The 19222-nt window shown below is 45.1% G+C and overlaps 1 protein-coding gene across 2 annotated transcripts; it reads left to right on the forward strand.

Moving 5' to 3' along the window:
• The first annotated feature begins 10004 nt into the window (after positions 1-10004).
• LOC307182406 (3 beta-hydroxysteroid dehydrogenase/Delta 5-->4-isomerase) lies at positions 10005-17958 on the forward strand. 2 transcript variants are annotated; one of them, XM_079913631.1, is made up of 4 exons: positions 10005-10142; positions 10346-10498; positions 14225-14389; positions 16730-17958. In XM_079913631.1, exons 2-4 carry the CDS (start codon positions 10354-10356, stop codon positions 17539-17541), a joined length of 1122 nt encoding a protein of 373 aa, XP_079769757.1. In that variant the 5' UTR covers positions 10005-10142; positions 10346-10353; the 3' UTR covers positions 17542-17958. The 2 variants fall into 2 exon arrangements, with proteins under 2 accessions (XP_079769757.1, XP_079769756.1); XM_079913630.1 differs by having other exon boundaries at positions 10008-10142; positions 10267-10498.
• The last annotated feature ends 1264 nt before the right edge of the window (positions 17959-19222 follow it).

Below are 19222 nucleotides of genomic sequence, written 5' to 3' on the forward strand. Positions count from 1 at the left end.
ATTTGTCTCTCACCACTAATAGACTGTACATGGCTCTGAGCAAGAAACTATATACTTGGTACCGGGCGTGGCATATAGCAGCATCTCAATAAACGTTTGTGGGATGGACAGATGGATGGATGGATAGATGAATGGATGGATGGATGGATGGGTGGATGGACTGAAGATACGTGGGTGAAAGGAGAGATGGAAAAATGAATAGATACCCTACCAGAGTAAAAATTCCCCAGACTAGTAGTCAGCAAAAATAGACTTCTAGAGCAGGGGCATCCAGCTGGATAAGATCTGACGCTTGAAATCAACAAGAAAGTTAAGGATGAATTTCCAGTGCCCTAAATAAATAACTTCATAACTGGTTTCCCCATGTTCTCTCACTCCTTGTTACATTCTGTTCTCTATACAACAATCTGATAGATTTATTAAGTACAAGCAAATCCTATACCTCACCTGTTTAAGGCCTTTCTGCGGCTTCCCATTCCACTCAGTATCAGTTCTACACTGATCGTCAGCTCTTCGGGGCACTGTAGGATCATGTTCTTGCAAATCCTTTATCACCCTCCCCTTCATTCACTATGCCCCAGCCATAATGCCTCCTTTCTATTCCTTAAACAAGCCAAACTCTTTTTTGCCTCTAGACTGTCACCTTTACTATCCCCTCTACATAAAATGTCCTTCCCCAATCTCTTTCCATGATTGGCTCTTTCTAGACACTTAGATCTCAGTTTAAAAGCCACTGCCCCAATCAAGTGAGAGTTCCCTGACTGTCCTATCTAGAATAGGCTCTACTTTACTCATCGCATTACCCTGGTTTTTTTTCCCCTCCCAGCACTTACTACAATCGGCAGTTAACTTATCCTTTGTTTGTTTATTGCTAATCTTCAGCTGCACAGCCACATTTATCAGTTGTGGTCACCTCTTCATTCCCAGCACATGGAACCATGCCCAACACCGTGGAAGGCTTTCAGTAAATATTTGTTAAATGAATTAATCCAAAAAGACAAAGCTGGATCAAACTGCACTGCCACATATGGAGAAGTATAGAAGTCCCAGAGGGAAAACAGTGAGTTAGGATAGAACCAAGCTGAACTGGTCACTACCTAAGCCAAAAGACATGAAAAGTCTCCTATCATTCCTGGGTCGACACTTTGCTGCATGAACTCACGCCATAGTACAGTTCCACTTTTGCCCAGCTTATCCCACATAACCAAGGTCAAGAGAACATTAGATAGCATGGGAAACACAGAAAGAGAACACCGTCCTGCAGCAGCCTCTCTGGTCATAACATTTAATGCTATAGCCATCTGCCTAACCCAAATGAATGGACTATGTGCCACCTACATATTTATAAAGAGAAAATAAACTATGGTGGTATTAGACAGTCCTGTTTGCCTATACTGGGGTGTATTCAGAACCCAGAATACAGAGGAAGTGAACACCCAGACTTCCAAATAATCAACTCCTTTGATTCTTCTCTAAATAAATGATCTTTAAAGGGAAGATCAGTAGTGACTTAAATAGCTATATTTTTTTACATCCTCTATATCTATCTATATCCTCTATATCTCTATGAGATAACTATGGAAATTTGCACTCTGGACAGAAGAGCTATCCATATAAAATATTCCCCAACAAAAATCATATTCCCTATCTATGAGACAGGGCAGAACAGACGAACCAGATAAAAGAAGGAAAGTGAAGCTAGTGTAGTTAGAACGCTTAAAGAGTAGTAGACTGTTGATAGGATTGTGGTCTTTGAAAAGAGGCCTGGGAGACTAAGTTAGATGTCATTGTTAATGGGTTGATAAAAGGAAAAAGATAATTGACCATGACCCTTTTGTTAGATCCTAACCTTTTATTCAGTTAAAAGTTAAAATTGGCTCCTGCATTGTTGGGCTGATGGTCATTTTGAGGCCAAGAAGGGGTCTTAATTTGGCAGCAAGGATGGGGTGCTTATGCTAAAACTTAGGGACAGGCTAAGGAGGTGCCCTGTCTAAGGGCAACTGCCTGGCTGACACAGCAGTCACAGTTGCACTGTGGGACAGGATGCCTAAGTGAGCAGGGGTGTGAAGAAGGCCCTCAACACACTGACTGGAGTAACAACAATGTGCCTTGGAAAAGATGGCAGCTTCACAGGATCAAAAAGGGTTATGGGGCGGGGGTGGTCCTGGTACAGCCTGACTCATGCACCACTGCAAGGGATCTTGGGAAACTAACGTTAGTTCACAGAGCCAATGCCAGAGACGTGAGAGAACAGAAAAACAAATGAAAACCTAAAATATTTGTCTTTGTGACCTAGGATGCCACAGCATCCTGTTAAATAAGGTCTATTCTGTGTAGTGTACTGACCTCCGGGAGAGGTAGTGAAAAGAGACAAGAGATTCAGGAACTCTGGAAACAAATTAGACTATACCAGTCCTTGACCAATAAATGAGAAAGGAGACATCTTTATTTCAGTCACATTGGGTAGTTTTACTAGATAGATGTAGGCTTTCTCAATAAAGTACTAAAGAGCTCAACCAACTGAAGAAATTAAAGTCTGAGAAATATTCTCTTACCCAGGGGTCTCCAGGAACATGGACTCTGACAGTGGGCAGGCTTCGGGCAGACTCCTGAGAGAACTGGACAACCCAGCCACCTCTTGTAGCATGGGACGGCACCTAGATAGACTTTGCTCTTCTCTTCCCTGTTCCTCAGCCCTCATACCCCTGTCGCCAGCTGGGACTCAGCATCACATCCACTGGGGCTTGGTGAACTTCCTAGAAATTCACTCTCTGGAATTCTACTTCTAGATCACAGAACTATGCCTCAGATACCACTTGTTGAAGGCTCTTCCAATTTGTGTTAAGTCCATGACTTTGGTCTCGTTATTCTCTTACGTCAGAGATCAGATAAGAATATCTCAGAACCTCATTGTCTTTTGTGGTGCAAAAGAATAAATAAGCAGCCTTGAAAGTAAGGTTTGAAACCAGAGGAATCGTTGGTAAGATAACATCCACTCTCCTAACCACCCCACCACCATCTCATAAATCAGATTTTTTTTGCATGCTCAGACTACTTGCTGGCTGATGAACATGCAGTAAAATTCCCCAAGTTTCTCTGTAATAACTGTACTTATTATAGGGACTTCTAAGCAGGCATGATGGCCAGGAAGTCTCTTCAGCCCTGAAATCAGCAGGTGGCAGCCTGACTGAGTCATTCCAGACCGGTTTGGGGTAAGAGAAACAAATCACAATAGCATATGGCAAGAAGGCAATTGGGGATGTAGATAATGGAGTTAGCTTACTTTACAAGAGAATCTAGTGTAAGTTCTCCCTGTATACATCTACCTGGGTGATAACTGTACTCTTTTTTTGGTCCTAGACACATTTGTGTCATTTTTTAAGTTGCCTTTTCCTTCTGAACTCAGAGGGCTAGATCTAAGATCCAGGATCCCAAGGGAGATGAGCAGGGATGTTATAAAGATAGTGCCAAAGGCTGTTCTCATGGCATCAGAGGTGTGGACAGCGGAATGTCCACAGTCACATGAAGAGATACTAATGAAACCTCAGAAGGGACTTCTCAGCCCCTAAAAATGTCCGCCATTAGAATGCATGGATAAAGAAGGCAGAGAAATCTTCCCCATTGGAAAGTTTCAACAATTGAACAGAACACTGGGTATCTAAAAGATAAGCATTGTTTTCTGATAAAGAGGATTGGCTTTGGAGTCACCCCAGGGTCAGGTTGTGTTGATTCAGATTCTGACTCCACTGTCCTCAAGATGTTTGGCAAGACTCAAAACGTCTTTTGTTTCCTCTACTAAATAATAATACCAATCTCCTTGGATTCTCATCATGAAAATTAAACAATATGGGGGACTTCTGTTTCCCAATCCAGGAGGTAAGGCTCTTGGAAGTTGCCGGTCCATTCCAACAACAAGTAAAAAGTTGAACAAACTGAAAAATCAACAACTTCTCTAGATCCTTCAGAAAAATGAGGTCACAGGGCACACCACCACCACTACCCCCAAACTGGAGAGACTGGCAGGTACAGAGAATCACAATTTATCTGAGCAGAAATCCATGAGCAGAAGCCTCGGTGAAAACCAGCCCTGGCATCAGAAAACCTGAACTGTAACTGATGAATTGCTGGAGGCTAGGTGTGGACCCGTCTGAGAGTTAAAAAACTCTGGGGGCACCCAGTCAGAGGAGGACCCCCCCACCCAATACTTTTGTTTTACTTACAGGAACTCTACTAGGTTCTCACAGTGAATATCAGAGAAAAAAATCCCTAGAGCTTCTAGCAGGGGGAGGGGGAAAATAACCATGTTGACATACGCCAGTGCATGCTGTTCTTAACAAGGCCTGCCCTCAAGAGAAACCACTTTACCAGACCCTCACCTACTAGGGTTTTATCAGAGCCCAACCAACTTGGGAGACCGGAAATACCCAACTCCTGCCCCCTCTAGCAATCCTGTCCCACTTTAGCGGGGAAGGGGGGATTGAGAAGTAAAGTTCACAGTCCGGGGGCACAGGCTCACCAAAAGACCAAGACTAATCATAGGACTGTAGAACACTTCCCCAACACACACCCTTCCACCACATCACTACAGGCCTATGGACCAGAGTTCTTCTAACCCAGTACATCGTGTCTGGCTTTAAACAAAAAATTACAAGGCAAAAAAATACAGTTTGAAAAGACAGAACAGGCCTCAGAACCAGACTCAGATATGGCAGGGATGTTGGATTTATCAAGCCAGGAATCTAAAACAGCTCTGATTCATACACTAAACGATCGAATGCGCCAAGTAGACAACGTGCAAAAGCAGATGGATTATGTAAACAGAGAGATGGAAATTCTAAGAAAGAATCAAAAAGAAATGCTGGAGATCAAAAACACTGTAATGGAAATAAAGAATGCTTTAATGGGCTCTTTAGCAGAGTGGACATGGCTGAGTAGAGAATCTCTGAGTTTGAAGATATGTCAATAGTAACTTCCAAAACTAAAAAGCAAAGAGAAAAAATATTGGATAAAAACCCAGGACAGAATATCCCTGAATTGTGGTACAACTATAAAAGGTGTATTATATGAGTAATGTGAATATGAGAGAGAGAAGGAAGAGAGAAAGGAAGAGAAGAAATATTTGAAGCAATAATGACGAAGGATTTCCCCCAAATTAATGTCAGACACCAAACCTCAGTTCCAGGAAGGTCAGAGAACACCAAGCAGGCATATTATCTTCAAATTACAGAAAATCAAAGATTAAAAAAAAAGTCTTGACCGAAGCCAGAGAGAAAAAAAGCACACTACCTATAGAGGAGCAAAGATAAGAATTACATCCTTCTCAGAAACCACGTAAGCAAGAAGAGAGTGGAGTGAAATAGTCAAGGTGTTGAGAGAAAAAAACAACACCAACATAGAATTCTGTATTCTGTGAAATTGCCTTTTTAAGCTGAAGAGAAATAAAGACTTTCTTAGACAAACAAAAATTGAGAGCATTTGTTACCAGTAACGCTACGCTGCAAGAAATGTTGAAAAAAGCTCCTCAGAGAAAGAGAAAATTGTATAGGTCAGAAATTTAGATCTACACAAAGAAAGAGCATTAGAGAAGGAATATGTGAAGTTAAAAACTTTTATTTTTCTTATTCTCAGTTGATCTAACAGATAAGAGCCTGTTCAAAATAAAGTAACAATTATATATGTATATATTTATGTATATGCCTATGTATAAGTGAAATGAATGACAACAATGATAAAAGAGACAGGAGGGAGGAACTAGGAATATTTTGTTATTATAAGATACTCACACTACCCATGAAGTGGTATAGTGTTATTTGAAAGTGAACCTGGATTCATTGTAAATGTATATTGCAAACTCTACCACTTAAAAAAGAAGGATAATTGACATCCTAAGAAAGGAGAGAGACGTTCACAGAAAGAGAGACAAAATGAAAAGGCAGAGGACTTTGTACCACATGAAGGAACAAGATAAAACCCCAGAAAAACAACTAAATAAAGTGGAGATAGGCAACCTTCCAGAAAAAGAATTCAGTATGTTAGTGAAGATGATCCAGGACCTCGGAAAAAGAATGGAGGTAAAGATTGAGAATATGCAAGAAATGTTTAACAAAGACCTAGAAGAATTAAAGCACAAACACCTAGAAGAATTAAAGAACAAACCAACAGAGATGAACAATACAATAACTGAAATGAAAAATACACTAGAAGGAATCAATAGCAGAATAATTGAGACAGAAGAACAGATAAGTGACCTGGAAGACAGAATGGTGGAATTCACTGTCGTGGATAAAGAATAAAGAAAATAAAGAAAAAAGAATGAAAATAATAAAGAAAAAATAATGAATAAAGAAAAAAGAATAAAAAATAAAGAAAAAAGAATGAAAAGAAATGAAGACAGCCTACGAGACCTCTGGGACAACATTATACACAACAACATTCGCATTATAGGGGTCCCAGAAGGAGGAGAGAGAGAGAGAGAGGACCTGAGAAAATATTTGAAGAGATAATAGTCGAAAAGTTCCCTAACATGGGAAAGGAAATAGCCACCCAAGTCCAGGAAGCACAGAGAGTCCAAGGCAGGATAAACCCAAGGAGAAACACGCTGAGACACATAGTAATCAAATTGACAAAAATTAAAGACAAAGAAAAATTATTGAAAGCAATAAGGGCAAAAGGACAAATAACATACAAGGGAACTCCCATGAGGTTAACAGCTGATTTCTCAGCAGAAACTCTACAAGCCAGAAGGGAGTGGCACGATGAAAGGGAAGAAACTACAACCAAGATTACTCTACCCAGCAAGGATCTCATTCAGATTCAATGGAGAAATCAAAAGCTTTACAGACAAGCAAAAGCTAAGAGAATTCAGCACCACCAAACCAGGTCTACAACAAATGCTAAAGGAACTTCTCTAAGTGTGAAACACAAGATTAAATGCTCCAACAAAAAGACATAGACTGACTGAATGGATACAAAAACAAGATGCATATCACTGTCTACAAGAGACTCACTTCAGACCTAGGGACACATACAGACTGAAAATGAGGGGATGGAAAAAGATATTCCATGCAAATGGAAACCAAAAGAAAGCTGGAGGGCTTCCCTGGTGGCACAGTGGTTGAGAGTCCGCTTGCCGATGCAGGGGACGCGGGTTCTTGCTCCGGTCCGGGAAGATCCCACATGCCGCGGAGCGGCTAGGCCCGTGAGCCATGGCCACTGAGCCTGCGCGTCTGGAGCCTGTGCTCCGCAACGGGAGAGGCCACAACAGTGAGAGGCCCGCGTACCGCAAAAAAATAAAAAATAAAAATAAATAAAAGTTGCCCAGAGCTGGGGAGTGGGAATGAGGAGTGGCTGCTAATGGGCACAAGAGATCTTTTGGGGGAGATAGAAATGTTCCAAAACAGGACAATGGTTATGGTTATACAAGTCCATAATTTTACTTAAAATAGTTGAATTGTATACTTAAAACAAGTTAATTTTATGGCATGTAAATTATATCTCAGTAAAGATGTTTGGAAATAAAAGAAAGGTGATGTTGTGGTCCCCATCTGCCTTCCCCTTTATTTTATTTCTCACTGTCTGTAGAGTTTATTGGTTCCACTCAGAGACGTTGAACTCTTGTTCTGTTGGCTCTTTGGCTGAAGGCAATTCCCAGAGAGATACTAGCTGAAATCTACCAGCCTCCAGCATTCCCAGCAGCTGGGGGAATGAATAAAAACGCCAGCCTCGAAGAGGACAGGGGATGTATATGGTTCACTTACAGCATCGCTAGAGCAGGCAAAGCTGTATGATGCACTTTAGTGGCCACAGATAGGCTCTATGGGTCTCAGCAAGACAAGCGCCTTTAGTTAGTGCTGATAGCTTCAGGGAACAAGATGCTATAACTCAGTGACTAGGGTCAACCTTTCCTAAGCAAGTGTGTTTGAGGCATTGGGAGTCAGGTCTCTAGTGGGAAGAGGAGAATGTCTATAACATGGGGAGAGGGAGAGACCTGGAGTAGGGGGTCAAACCCACTCTTTGTAAAGCATTACTCCCAACAACTGATGGAAACGTGAAAAATTCTTTTCAAGAGCGTGCGGCATTTCACCAAGATAGACCATTTTTGCCGGACCACGAAACAAGTTTCAGTAAATATCTAAAAATCAAAGTCAAACAGAGTATATGCTCTGGCCACAATAGTATTATATTAGAAATGGATAACAACAAGATACCTAAAACATCCCCAGTTTTAGAAATTAAACAACATGCTCTGAGTAACTCACACACCAAAGAAGAAATCACAGGTAAGTTAGAAAAATATTTTTACCTGAATGATGACAAAATTCTAATACATCAAAACTGTTGGGAGCAGCTAACACAATGCTTAGAGGGAAATTTGCAGCTCTAAATGCAAATGCATATTGTCAAAAAGAAGAAATCAAGTATCCAATCTTTGACCATAAGAAACTTGAAAACGAAGTGTAAATTAAACCCAGAGCAAATATAAACAAGCAAATAATTAAAAGCAAAAAAAAAAACTGGTGAAAGCAAATGGATAGACAGTAAAGGAACACAATAGTGAATTTTTCTGTAGTCAGTGTACAAAAGTTAATTTTAAATGGATTCTATATTTAAATATATACCCAGAACCATAAATTTAGAAGAAAAATTAGGAGAGTATCTATCCACTAAATATCAGAGTGTCGTTGTTTCTGGGGTAGACTGGAAGGATGGGAATTGGCTGGAAAGGGGTAGGAAAGAGTTTTCTGCAGGGAAGAAAATGTTGTATATTTTGTTTTGGGTGGTTTATTACATCGGTGTACATAATTGTAACGGTTCATTGAACTAACACTTAAGATCTCGATATTTTAACACACGTAAATTACACCTCAGTTTTTTGACAGTATCTTGCAAAGCTTATGGCGGTGGTATTTGGGCGTCTCTGGGCACAGGCTTCTGAAGCATACGGGCATCTTCAGTTCAAGAATCTACTGAGAGTGGTTTTGCAGCCAAAATCTGGGGTGAGTGCAAACATTCATAATAAAAGCTACGGTGGCCCACAGCTACAGATCTCTAGTGTTGGAGGACAGAGGGAAGAAAAAGTGCCCATCCAACTGAGAAGACATCTTGAGAAGGAAAAATGAGGCAGGCAGCTCCACGTAATCAATGGATCACTTTATTAGATTGTAACTTACAGAGTAGGGTTTGGTAAACAGTGACCCAGAGGCATTCACAGCTGCCCTCAGCACTGCTGAGGGCTATCAGGACAACTTTATAACTAACCTAGGGCATGAGGGTCAGCGCTTGGAAGCAGGACGTGCATTCCTACATTAATATTCATGAAGGGGAAACTAGTCTCATGGGCACCAAGAATACGTCAGCAAAGGTTTTCATCATTGTTTGGGGACTAGCAGAGCATAGAGGCCACCTGGCTCTAATAGTTATTAAACAAAATCTATTAATATCTATTACAAAGCCCTTGAGGACAGAGAAGTAATTCACTGCACAGTTCTGAGTAGGGTCAGTGAAAGGACAGGAAAAACTCTAAGGGACAAAGATGGTGTTAGTTAAGCTAACAGCCATACTCCTAACTCTCGTTGTACAGGTCCTAGAACTAGGTGGTTATCACCAGATAGCTTCCCTTCAATGGTGCTCTTCCTCCAGAAACCCAGAGCTCTCCAGGGGGAAGTCGAAATTGAGGCTCCAGATATATTGGGTGGGAAAGAAAATTGCCTTCCATAGTGAAGGCACCCTCCACCGCCCCGCCCCGCCCCGCCCCGCCCAGATGTATTTACTGCACAAGGCAGCAATTCACACTGTGCTGGGAGATTTCTCCCGGTCTAGCTTAAGTTTACAGACTGCGGATCCCAGACAGTGGACACTGACCTCCACGAGTCCTGTTGAGGGCAGAACCAAGAATCTTTATCACACTGTGGCCTTGAAGCTTGCTTTCTCTTCTTGTGCTTTGGAGGAATGAGAGATACAAGTTAAAAGTTCACCACTTTTTGATGAAGTGACCAGGGGTGAGCAATGAGTATGGAGTAAGAGTTCAAGGTGAAGTGGGCTGAGTCAGAGGCAACAGCGCATAAAGCTCCCTCCAGTCCTGTCTTTGGGAGATAAGGAGACCAGAACCCCGCTCTCTCATCTGGCTTGCAACAATCTAACAGGTTAGAGCTTTTTCATTTTCTTTCAGCTACTCCTGGGAGGGGGTGCGTGGGACTTTTGCAAAAATGGAGTCGAAGGAACACAGTGGGTTTTTATGAGCATGTAATCACTTGACATTTCTTTTAGGCTCTCTCCTGTGTCAACCTCTCATCCAAACTGCTCCCCAGGGTTTTCTGGTTCCTGGCAAGTGTTTCTCGGTGCCCAGGTTTGGCCATGGCAGGGTGGAGCTGCCTTGTGACAGGTGGAGGAGGGTTTCTGGGTCAGAGGATCGTCCACTTGTTGGTAGAGGAGAAGGAGCTGCAGGAGATCCGGGTGCTGGACAAAGTCTTCAGACCAGAAGTTCGGGAGGAATTTTCTAGTAAGTGAACTTGAGTCATGGGTGTGTAGCTGCATTTTAAACCCTGCATAGGTGTGGGGAGGGGGTTCTTGTCTAGCAATTTAAGGAAAGTTGTAGTCAAATCAAGGCTAATCCCGTGTTATCAGAAAGGAGATTACAGATGGAGTAATACCACGGTGTAATCACAGATGGTGTCAGGAGATGATTCTGGTCCTGACCCAGGATTAGAGAGGGTGGCTGTAGACCAGCCACTTCAGCCTCTGTTCTTCTCAACCAGAAAATCATGTTTCAGTTTTCTCCCTTGTCAACAAGTCTTCAATGTTCTGATGATTTTTGACTTGTCACTTGCTATGTACCATCTGCAAAGGGCGAGCTAGTGCCATTAACCTGGAGACCCCACCAGCGGGTCCCCGCCCCTCTTGATTGCTCTGGTCTTTCTGTGGCTTCACTGAGCATCTCCAGTGAAGGTGAAATAGAAGGAAGAGAAGGTGAAGCGAGTGTGTGTGAGTGTGTGTGTGTGTGTGTGTGAGAGAGAGAGAGAGAGAGAAAGAGAGAATTAGAGATGGAGCAGGAGAGAGGGGAGTGCAGAAGGTGCACAGGCTTGCAGCAAGGGAGCCAGAAACAGAACAAGAGGCAGCATGAGTGCAGACACACCTCGCGTGGATTCCCCGTACATCTCTTTTTATCATTCGCCTCTCTTCTCATCACCACAAGGAAGTGACTGCAGAATCTGCTGTAGCACCTCACGTCTCTCTTTCCAGATTGCTGCCCATGGTGCCAATGCAAAAGCTTGATTTATAGTGTATTTTCCAACCTGTTTTGCCCCCCAGATCCTCAAAATAACCCTGTGAGGAAGGTAGGAGAGGGGTAACACCCATCTGGACAATGAGGAAATTGAGGTCCACAAAGGTAAAGCGACTTGCTACCCGGATTAATGGGTAGCAGAGCTTAGACTAGAACTCCAATCACACGGCCCTAGGGCTGACTCCTGGGAAAGTGAATCTTCAGTTTCTGCCATTTCCCCCTTATGCGCCCCCAAACCAATTCGCTGTCCTCCTCCCCAGCCCCAGTGGACTGGCCGTCTACATGCAGGCCCTGGCTGCCCAGAGGACCCCTCTCCCCACACAAAGCCCCCCCCCCACCCCAGCTCGCTCTCCTGGACCCTGCCCATCGCTCTGTTCTCCTTTCCTCTCCCCTGACCTCTGCAAACATCCTATTTCCTCTATCCTCTGCTTCAACAACGTCTCTGCTTTTTTAAAAAAAATTCACAACTGATCAACATCAACTGTTTGTAATCCCTACATCTCAGCAATATTGGCAGTCTGACAACTTATGCCCAGAGAGGGTGATGCTCAACCTAAGAGGAACATCTCCCCAGTGTGAATAAGTCATGCGCTGTCATGGGTGGGGGCAGGGGCCTCTGTCAGGATAATAACAGAGACCACTCACGGTGTTCTTTCTGTGCCAGGCACTGCGCTAAGTGTTTCACGTGTGTCAACGCATCTGTTCCTCATCGCAATCCTCTGGGATGGGTAACAGTGTCCTCCTTTCTTTAAAGATGAGAATACAAGCACAGAAGAATCCAGTCCATTCAGGCTGCTGCAACAAAATACCACAGGCTGGGTAGCTTATAATCAGAAATGTACTGCTCAGAGTTCTGGAGTCTGGAAGTCCAAAATCAAGGCAGGGTCAAGTCCTGGTGAGAGCTCTCTTCCAGGGTTCATAGCCTACACCTTCTCACATGGTGGAAGGGGCGAGGGATGTCTCTGGGGTCTCTTCTATAAGAACACTAATCCCATTCGTGAGGGCTCTACCCTCATGACCTAATCACCACCCAGAGATCCCCCCAACTCCTAACACCATCACATTGGCATTAGGATTTCAACAAATGGATTTGAGGGGACACAAATATGCAGACGTTGCAGAGGTTAATTAACTTGTTCAAGGTCCCCCACCTGGAAAATGGCAAAGCTGGATTTGAACCCAGGCGGTCTGGCTGCAGCGTCTGTACTCTTAATCACTAGTTTGTCTAGTAGCTTCTCTCTGGGCCTCCCTCCAATCCAGTTCACACCACGTAAGCAACTGCATATTCAGTCTATGCAAAACACTGGCCAAGTCCCACAGAGCCTTGGAGGAGGAAGCTAGGGCTCCACCGCCGAGGCATACACAGCGCCCTCTGCTGTTCTCTCTGCGGCCCTGCATACTAATGGGTAAGAGGTCTTTCCTCCCTTGGCCTTGGGCTTCAGGGCATAGCAATTCCTTTGAGCCGGTCTGCTGAAGTTAGCCTTGAAAGAGAGGCAGAGTAAGGGAGGGGCAGGGCAGACGTGGGGACACAATCAGAAAATTCCACTCTGCGGCTAATTCCTCTGCCTTTCTCTCACTTCGTGGCCTTTTTGGAGTGGAAGCATTGGGGCGGAGCTAATTTTGCAGAGGCTTAAGGAGAGCAGGCTTAAGGTTCTTCCAAGTTGTAACCCAAGGAGGAAATTCTGCAGCCCTGAATTTTTCACTCTGAATTTCTCTCTCACTGTTCTCTGCTGTCCATTGCCAATTTCATTTAAATTGACGTCCTGCAAGCAAGGCTTGAAGCCTGGGCGGGGTGGGGGGGGGGCGGGAGGCGGGGCGGGGGGCAGGCTAGAGTCTTCATTAGAAGTGTGACTTGGATGTTACCTCACCCTCTCTGAGCCTCGGTTTCCTCGCCTGTAAAGTGGTAATCAGAATCTCTATCTCATGAGACAGCTGTGAAAGGAAATCAGAAAGCTGAAGGTCGTGTGCAAAATAAAAAGCACAAAATAAGTGCGGGGTATTTATCCAAACTGTATGTAGCGTGGCGTTTATGTCGTGGGCTCATCGGAGGTGATGATGTTACCAGTAGTGCACAGTAGCTCCACTTCCCGCGGGCTTCAGAGGAGCCAGAGACCCTGATGTTGTCTCTGCAACCCTTGGCTAGATGGCCGGAATGTTAGTCCCTCGGTGGCTGGCTCATTTTCAGCATTGATATCTGCTTTTGATGATATCTAATAAGAGCTCTTTCAGTTAAATCCATCCTTCGGGCCCACCCTAAATTCCTGTTAATAAGCGCCACTATCCTTCTGATCACTCAAGTGGGAAAAACTCAGGCTGCCTTTGACTCTTCCTCCCAGCCCATCACCAGTAAGAACCAGGACCTGGCAAGGTAAGGTCTGAAAGTTGAACCTTTTGTACCTCTCCCCTTCTCGTCTCCCACTCCTGGATCCCTGGTTCCAGTCTTCCCCATGTGAACTGTGGTTCAGACGGTGTAATTAATCCCTCAATCACCTTGCTTTCTCTTATATCCACTAGACTGATCCACGTTATAATACTGCAGCCAGGGTTCGCCTCTTACAGCACAACTGTTTACATTTCTCCTTTAATTCCAAACCTATACTGGATTCCCCATTCCCTACCGAATTAAATGCAAATTCTCTCCTTAATGAATTTTATAAACTCCCCATGAGTCTCTTTAACAATTTTGTGTTCCAGGCACTCTTGACCCCTCACTGCTCAAACTCTCTTTTTTAGAATGAGATGGGACGGAAAGAGACGTTTGCTCTTTCCCAAGAAATGCTACACATTCTGATTTCTGTGGCCTTGTTTAATTGGTCCTTCCATGGGATGTTCACCCCTCCCCACTCCTCATTCCCCCCAATCTACCTGTCCTTAAAGACCTGGGTCACCAGGAATCTTCCAGATCCAGAAAGCCTTCCAGTGACCTGACTCCTGTTCACACAGAGCTCCAGAGCAAGATCAGGCTGACCTTGCTGGAAGGAGACATCCTGGATGAGCAGTGCCTGAAGGAAGCCTGCCAGGGTGCCTCGGTGGTCATTCACACAGCCTCTGTCATCGACGTCATGAACGCCGTTCAGCGAGAGACCATCATGAATGTCAATGTGAGAGGTACAGGATCCTGGGGAGGAGCTGAAGGGAAGTGGGCAAGTGAGGGTCAGAAGCTGGGATAAGTGAAGAGGAGGCTGGTAGACACCTGCTGGGTGGGCACCAAGTAGTTTTCCTCATCACCACCAACAGAGATTCAAGGCCATCATCCTCCGTATTTCTGATGAGGAAACTAGGGCTGAGACAGGCTAAGGGACTTGTCCAAGGCCCTCTGGGGAGGAGTGAAAGGGCTAGAATTTAAACCCACGCCTGTGTGAGTCCAAAGGCCACGAAAACCCTTCTGCTGGTCCAATCAAGTGTTGACTCAGCTCCAACCTCAAACTCTTGCTATCCAACCACCTCCTGTCTCCACTGGGCTGGAACCAGACCTTACAAATTCTTCCTTGGTCATCATGCTAGCTTTTCTGTGTGGCTCTAAGTTGAGGGTCACCATACAGCCAAGAACTAAGAGCTCTGTGGTATGAGGTACCCCCAAGTCAGTTAGGAGTGACGGGCCACAACTCTGGGCTGGTTTCCTTCGGGCAGGACTTCCTGCAAAGGAAGGATAATAAGGGTAAAGAGAATGCCACCCCCAGAAGGATTCCTCATAAGAGAACTGGCAAAGCTGGTTCACAGTGGTCTGGCAGTACAGAATTAGCCAGCACTTGTCTTCCTGTAATATTTTCTTAATAAGAATAATTTCCCATTATCCATAATACCATCTCTTCAGCTCACTACCAGATCTATTATTGAAGAGTAGCACCTAGCCAGGTGCCCAAAGTACACCCTCTTTAGATCCTCATCCCATAAGGGCTTGGTGGCCCTTTCTGAACTGTGGCTTTCCAATTTACTTTAAATCTAGACACAGTCACTCAAGGGATTAGCTTAAATCCCTTATTAGCTTGCTGTGTAGTATCCTCCCTCTGACCCCTGGAGGCCAATCTCTCTAGGACCACAGCACCCCAGAACATCTGCCTTCCACGCCCTGCCCGCCAGAGTTAGTCTACTCAGAGACTCCTTTTCTAAAGCAACTCATTGCTTTTGCATCTCCAGCCTAAAATTGCACTGTTTCAAAAAAGACCATTTCTAGTTTCAACTTAGCCACACCCCCGGTCACCCCTATATTGCCAGGAGGGTGCTAAGATTAACCAGTCTTGAGTTTTCGGCCCCCCTCTCATAATTTCTACTCTCCACAGCTCCCAACAACAGGGGATTTGAAATCCCTGAGAAGTGTTAGAGGCCTCCATTGACTAAAACTAGCATCACTGACAGGTTTAGAAAATACTTCACAATCATGGCCATTTCTCCCTCTGCAGGTAAATTAGCTCCGAATTTTCTCTGCTTCTAGATTTAATTTTTTAAAAAGGAGGCTGTCTCTCCTGAAAAGCAAATTGCACAAAGACCTTAAAAAGGATTTTTTAAAATACCACCCAAAAATGATGCTTTGCCCAGGAAATTGCTTCCTTCTTGTAAGGAAGGCGCTCTGGGTGACCTCCGTGAGCTAAAATCCTACCCAGATAAAGGGATTCTGCAAGATCCTCCCACGATAGATATTACCAGCAGAGGGTGCACTCCTTTCTGCTTCGTCCTCCGGCTCGACACACAAGGCCAGGGCTAGCTCCAGAAAGCTAAGCGAAAGGAAGCTTTGCCACCCCGACTTTTCATACCTGGGTAGACAAGCCACGACCACAATTAGCAGTGGCCTTTGTAGGAAACACACAACCAGAAACAGAGTCTGGATCTCCAGCTTCTCCCCAGAGCCCACCAATCATTTGCTCAGTGACTCAAAAAAAAGTCCTTGTGACAAGTTTTTATTGGTCTTCAAAAAAAAAAAGGAGAAAAATAGGAACAATTCAATGTGTACTTAAGAGTATATATTACCTATATACAACTCGTGTGTGTGTGTGTGTGTGTGTGTGTGTGTGATGTGAATCCTTCAGCTGTCCTCTTTTGCCTAAGAACCAGAGCTGTCCTTATTCTAAGAGTATGACCTCCTAATTTTTTAAGTTAAAATAGCCTATCTTTAATGAGGTGGTAGAGATGATAAATGATCATTTTAAAACCTCTTTACTCCGCAAAATATAAAGCGGCAACTCGTTGTCCTTTTCTGACATTAGAAGTACGTACCCTGGTCCATGAAATCCAAAAGCCTAGAAATGCTGGATCTCCAGATTCCAAATCTTGGCCTCTTTGCATTTCTGCTTTCGTCCTGTGGCTTTGGCATAAGCTGATCTCAGCCAGAGACACACAGGAATGCACTCCTCGTGCAATAGCCCCCTCCCTGAGGGCTAGGGGCAGACACGGTCCATGGCTGGCTGGCTCTGGACTATTTCCCGACACTGACGGTGTGCTCCCCGTGGGCAGGTACCCAGCTCCTGTTGGAGACCTGTGTCCAGGCCAGTGTACCAGTCTTCATCCATACCAGCACCATAGAGGTGGCTGGGCCCAACTCCTACAGGGAGATCATCCAGGACGGCCACGAAGAAGAGCATCTGGAAACGGCATGGTCCTCTCCATACCCATACAGCAAAAAGCTTGCCGAGAAGGCTGTGCTGGGAGCTAATGGGTGGGCTCTTAAAAATGGCGGCACCTTGTACACTTGTGCCTTAAGGCCCATGTACATCTATGGGGAGGGGAGCCCATTACTTTATGCCCACGTGGACAGTGCCCTGAAGAACAATGGAATCCTGTCCCATCACTGCAAGTTCTCCAGAGTCAACCCAGTCTATGTTGGCAACGTGGCCTGGGCCCACATTCTGGCCTCGAGGGCCCTGCGGGACCCCCAGAAGGCCCCAAGCATCCAAGGACAGTTCTACTACATCTCAGACGGCACACCTCACCAAAGCTATGACGACCTCAATTACACTTTGGGCAAAGAATGGGGCCTCTGCCTGGATTCCGGGATGAGCCTCCCCGTTTCTCTGAAGTATTGGCTTGCCTTCCTGCTGGAGATAGTGAGCTTCTTGCTCAGTCCAATTTACAAATATCGACCCCCCTTCAACTGCCACCTGATAACCCTGTCAAACAGTGTGTTCACCTTCTCCTATAAGAAAGCTCAGCGAGAGCTGGGGTATGAGCCCCTCTTCACCTGGGAGGAAGCCAAGCAGAAAACCAAGGAGTGGGTCGGCTCCCTGGTGAAGCAGCACAAGGAGACCCTGAAAACAAAGACTCACTGATCTGGGGGGTGACAACGATGTGGATGTGGGTATAGTTAGGACATGTCTGTCACGCTCTCCCCTTCCGGCTTCATACGGCAAACAACACAGACACAAGCCCGGGTCCTCCTGCTTCCGTTTTATAAGATGATCATGTTACTGTCTTCCTCCCTCCACCAGAAACCTTTCCCTGTCACTGGCCCAACGGGAAGCTTTCTGCCCTACCCTCCCTCCAGGGGACGGCCAGACAAGGTGATTTGCTGCAGCTGCTGTGCCACCGTCTCAGTTGCCGATTCTGAGCTATTTGGGCTTCTTTTAACTTAGAGTTTTGCCTGTTAGTTCCATTTCCTTTGTTAAATGCAAAAGCCTTTCTTTTCTTTCAAAAATTCATATTCCTTCACACAGCTCAATGAACGTAATAAACGTTTTAATGACTAATCTGGAGGAAGTTGTGGTTTACGTGATTGCATCCCTTTTTATTCCCCACCCCGCCCAATCACCATCTCCTATTTAGAAAAGTAGCTCGGGACTGGGGTGGGCAGAAGTGTCAGGAAGGGGAACCTAGGCTTGACTAAGCACTTACTACGTTTCAGGCATCATGTATTAGATGACTGACATATATCACTTATTTAACCCTCACCAGAAACCTACGAGGTAGGGATGACTATTCCCTTTGATGAATAAGGAAACTCGTTCACAGTCACACTAACTGCTATGAGACCGGGACGTTTAATCCAGATGGACTGACTTGAAAGCCCTTATCCGTCTGCTGAATTGTGTAGCCTGAACTGCTCAAAATTTATAGCAAAACGGGGACGGGGTGGTGGATGGTTTGTCGGGGGTGCAGCAGAGCACTGGACATGGGGTACTGATCCTTGGGAGAGCCCAGCTCCCTTGGGTCCCCTGCTTCTTGCCCGGTCCTGTGCAGGAGACATCCTAGGACCAAGGACAGCCCCTTGGGGGAATCTGGGAGGTTTTCATACCCTTGTCAGCTGGGAGGAGAGGGAGAAGCAGAGGTCCAGCCAGCCTCCACTGCCAATGCCAGTGTCCTTGAAGGTCCCTAGAACACACTTGGATATATGTGTGTTGGCGACTCTGGCAACTCATAAGCCTATATTCCAACCTTTCAAATCACACAATGAAGCCGCACCATGGCTTCCTAGGAAAGTCAAGGGGACAGATGCAAACTCTCCCTCATACTGCATGCTCTCTTCCCTCACCTTCTTAGCCTCTTTCTCCTCCCTCCATCTTCCCCTAATCACTGGCCTTCTCATCCTTCTCAATGCCCCTAAGAAAGGGAGGCCAATCGAGACATGTTTGGGGACTTAAATGATGACACATTCGTTAACTGACTGGAGGACCAACAGTCAAAAGAAACACTGCCAGGCCAACAAGGACCACGTGACCTGAAGCAGGTGAGGGGGTGGCGTGGGGCTCAGTGCCAGGAGTGGGGAGCTCTCTCCTTCTAGACCAGGGTGTTGCCTATCTTTATGAACCATGGACACAACAAGAGTCACGACCAACACCCAGATGGCCTCTTTCTTACCCAGGGAATTTACGGATTATGAATTCGGTTGAATTTGATTACCACAAAGGAGCTAGTGTAAGCATTCAGTCTTAAGGAGAAAGGGGAAAAACACTCTGGCCCAAACGAACAGGTTTCCATCACCTTCAAAACCCCAAGAGACAGAGGATCTGGCAC

This window comes from Stenella coeruleoalba (genome assembly GCF_951394435.1).
Source record: "Stenella coeruleoalba genome assembly, chromosome: 1".
In the NCBI taxonomy this organism is placed as follows: domain Eukaryota; kingdom Metazoa; phylum Chordata; class Mammalia; order Artiodactyla; family Delphinidae; genus Stenella; species Stenella coeruleoalba.

Bases quoted from the DNA above. Each gene is read 5' to 3' on its own strand.
- LOC307182406 (XM_079913631.1), top strand. From the start codon at position 10,354: ATGGCAGGGTGGAGCTGCCTTGTGACAGGTGGAGGAGGGTTTCTGGGT. The intron at 10,499-14,224 runs GTAAGTGAACTT...CTGTTCACACAG, and splicing joins AGTTCGGGAGGAATTTTCTA to AGCTCCAGAGCAAGATCAGG. The intron at 14,390-16,729 runs GTACAGGATCCT...CCCCGTGGGCAG, and splicing joins CATGAATGTCAATGTGAGAG to GTACCCAGCTCCTGTTGGAG.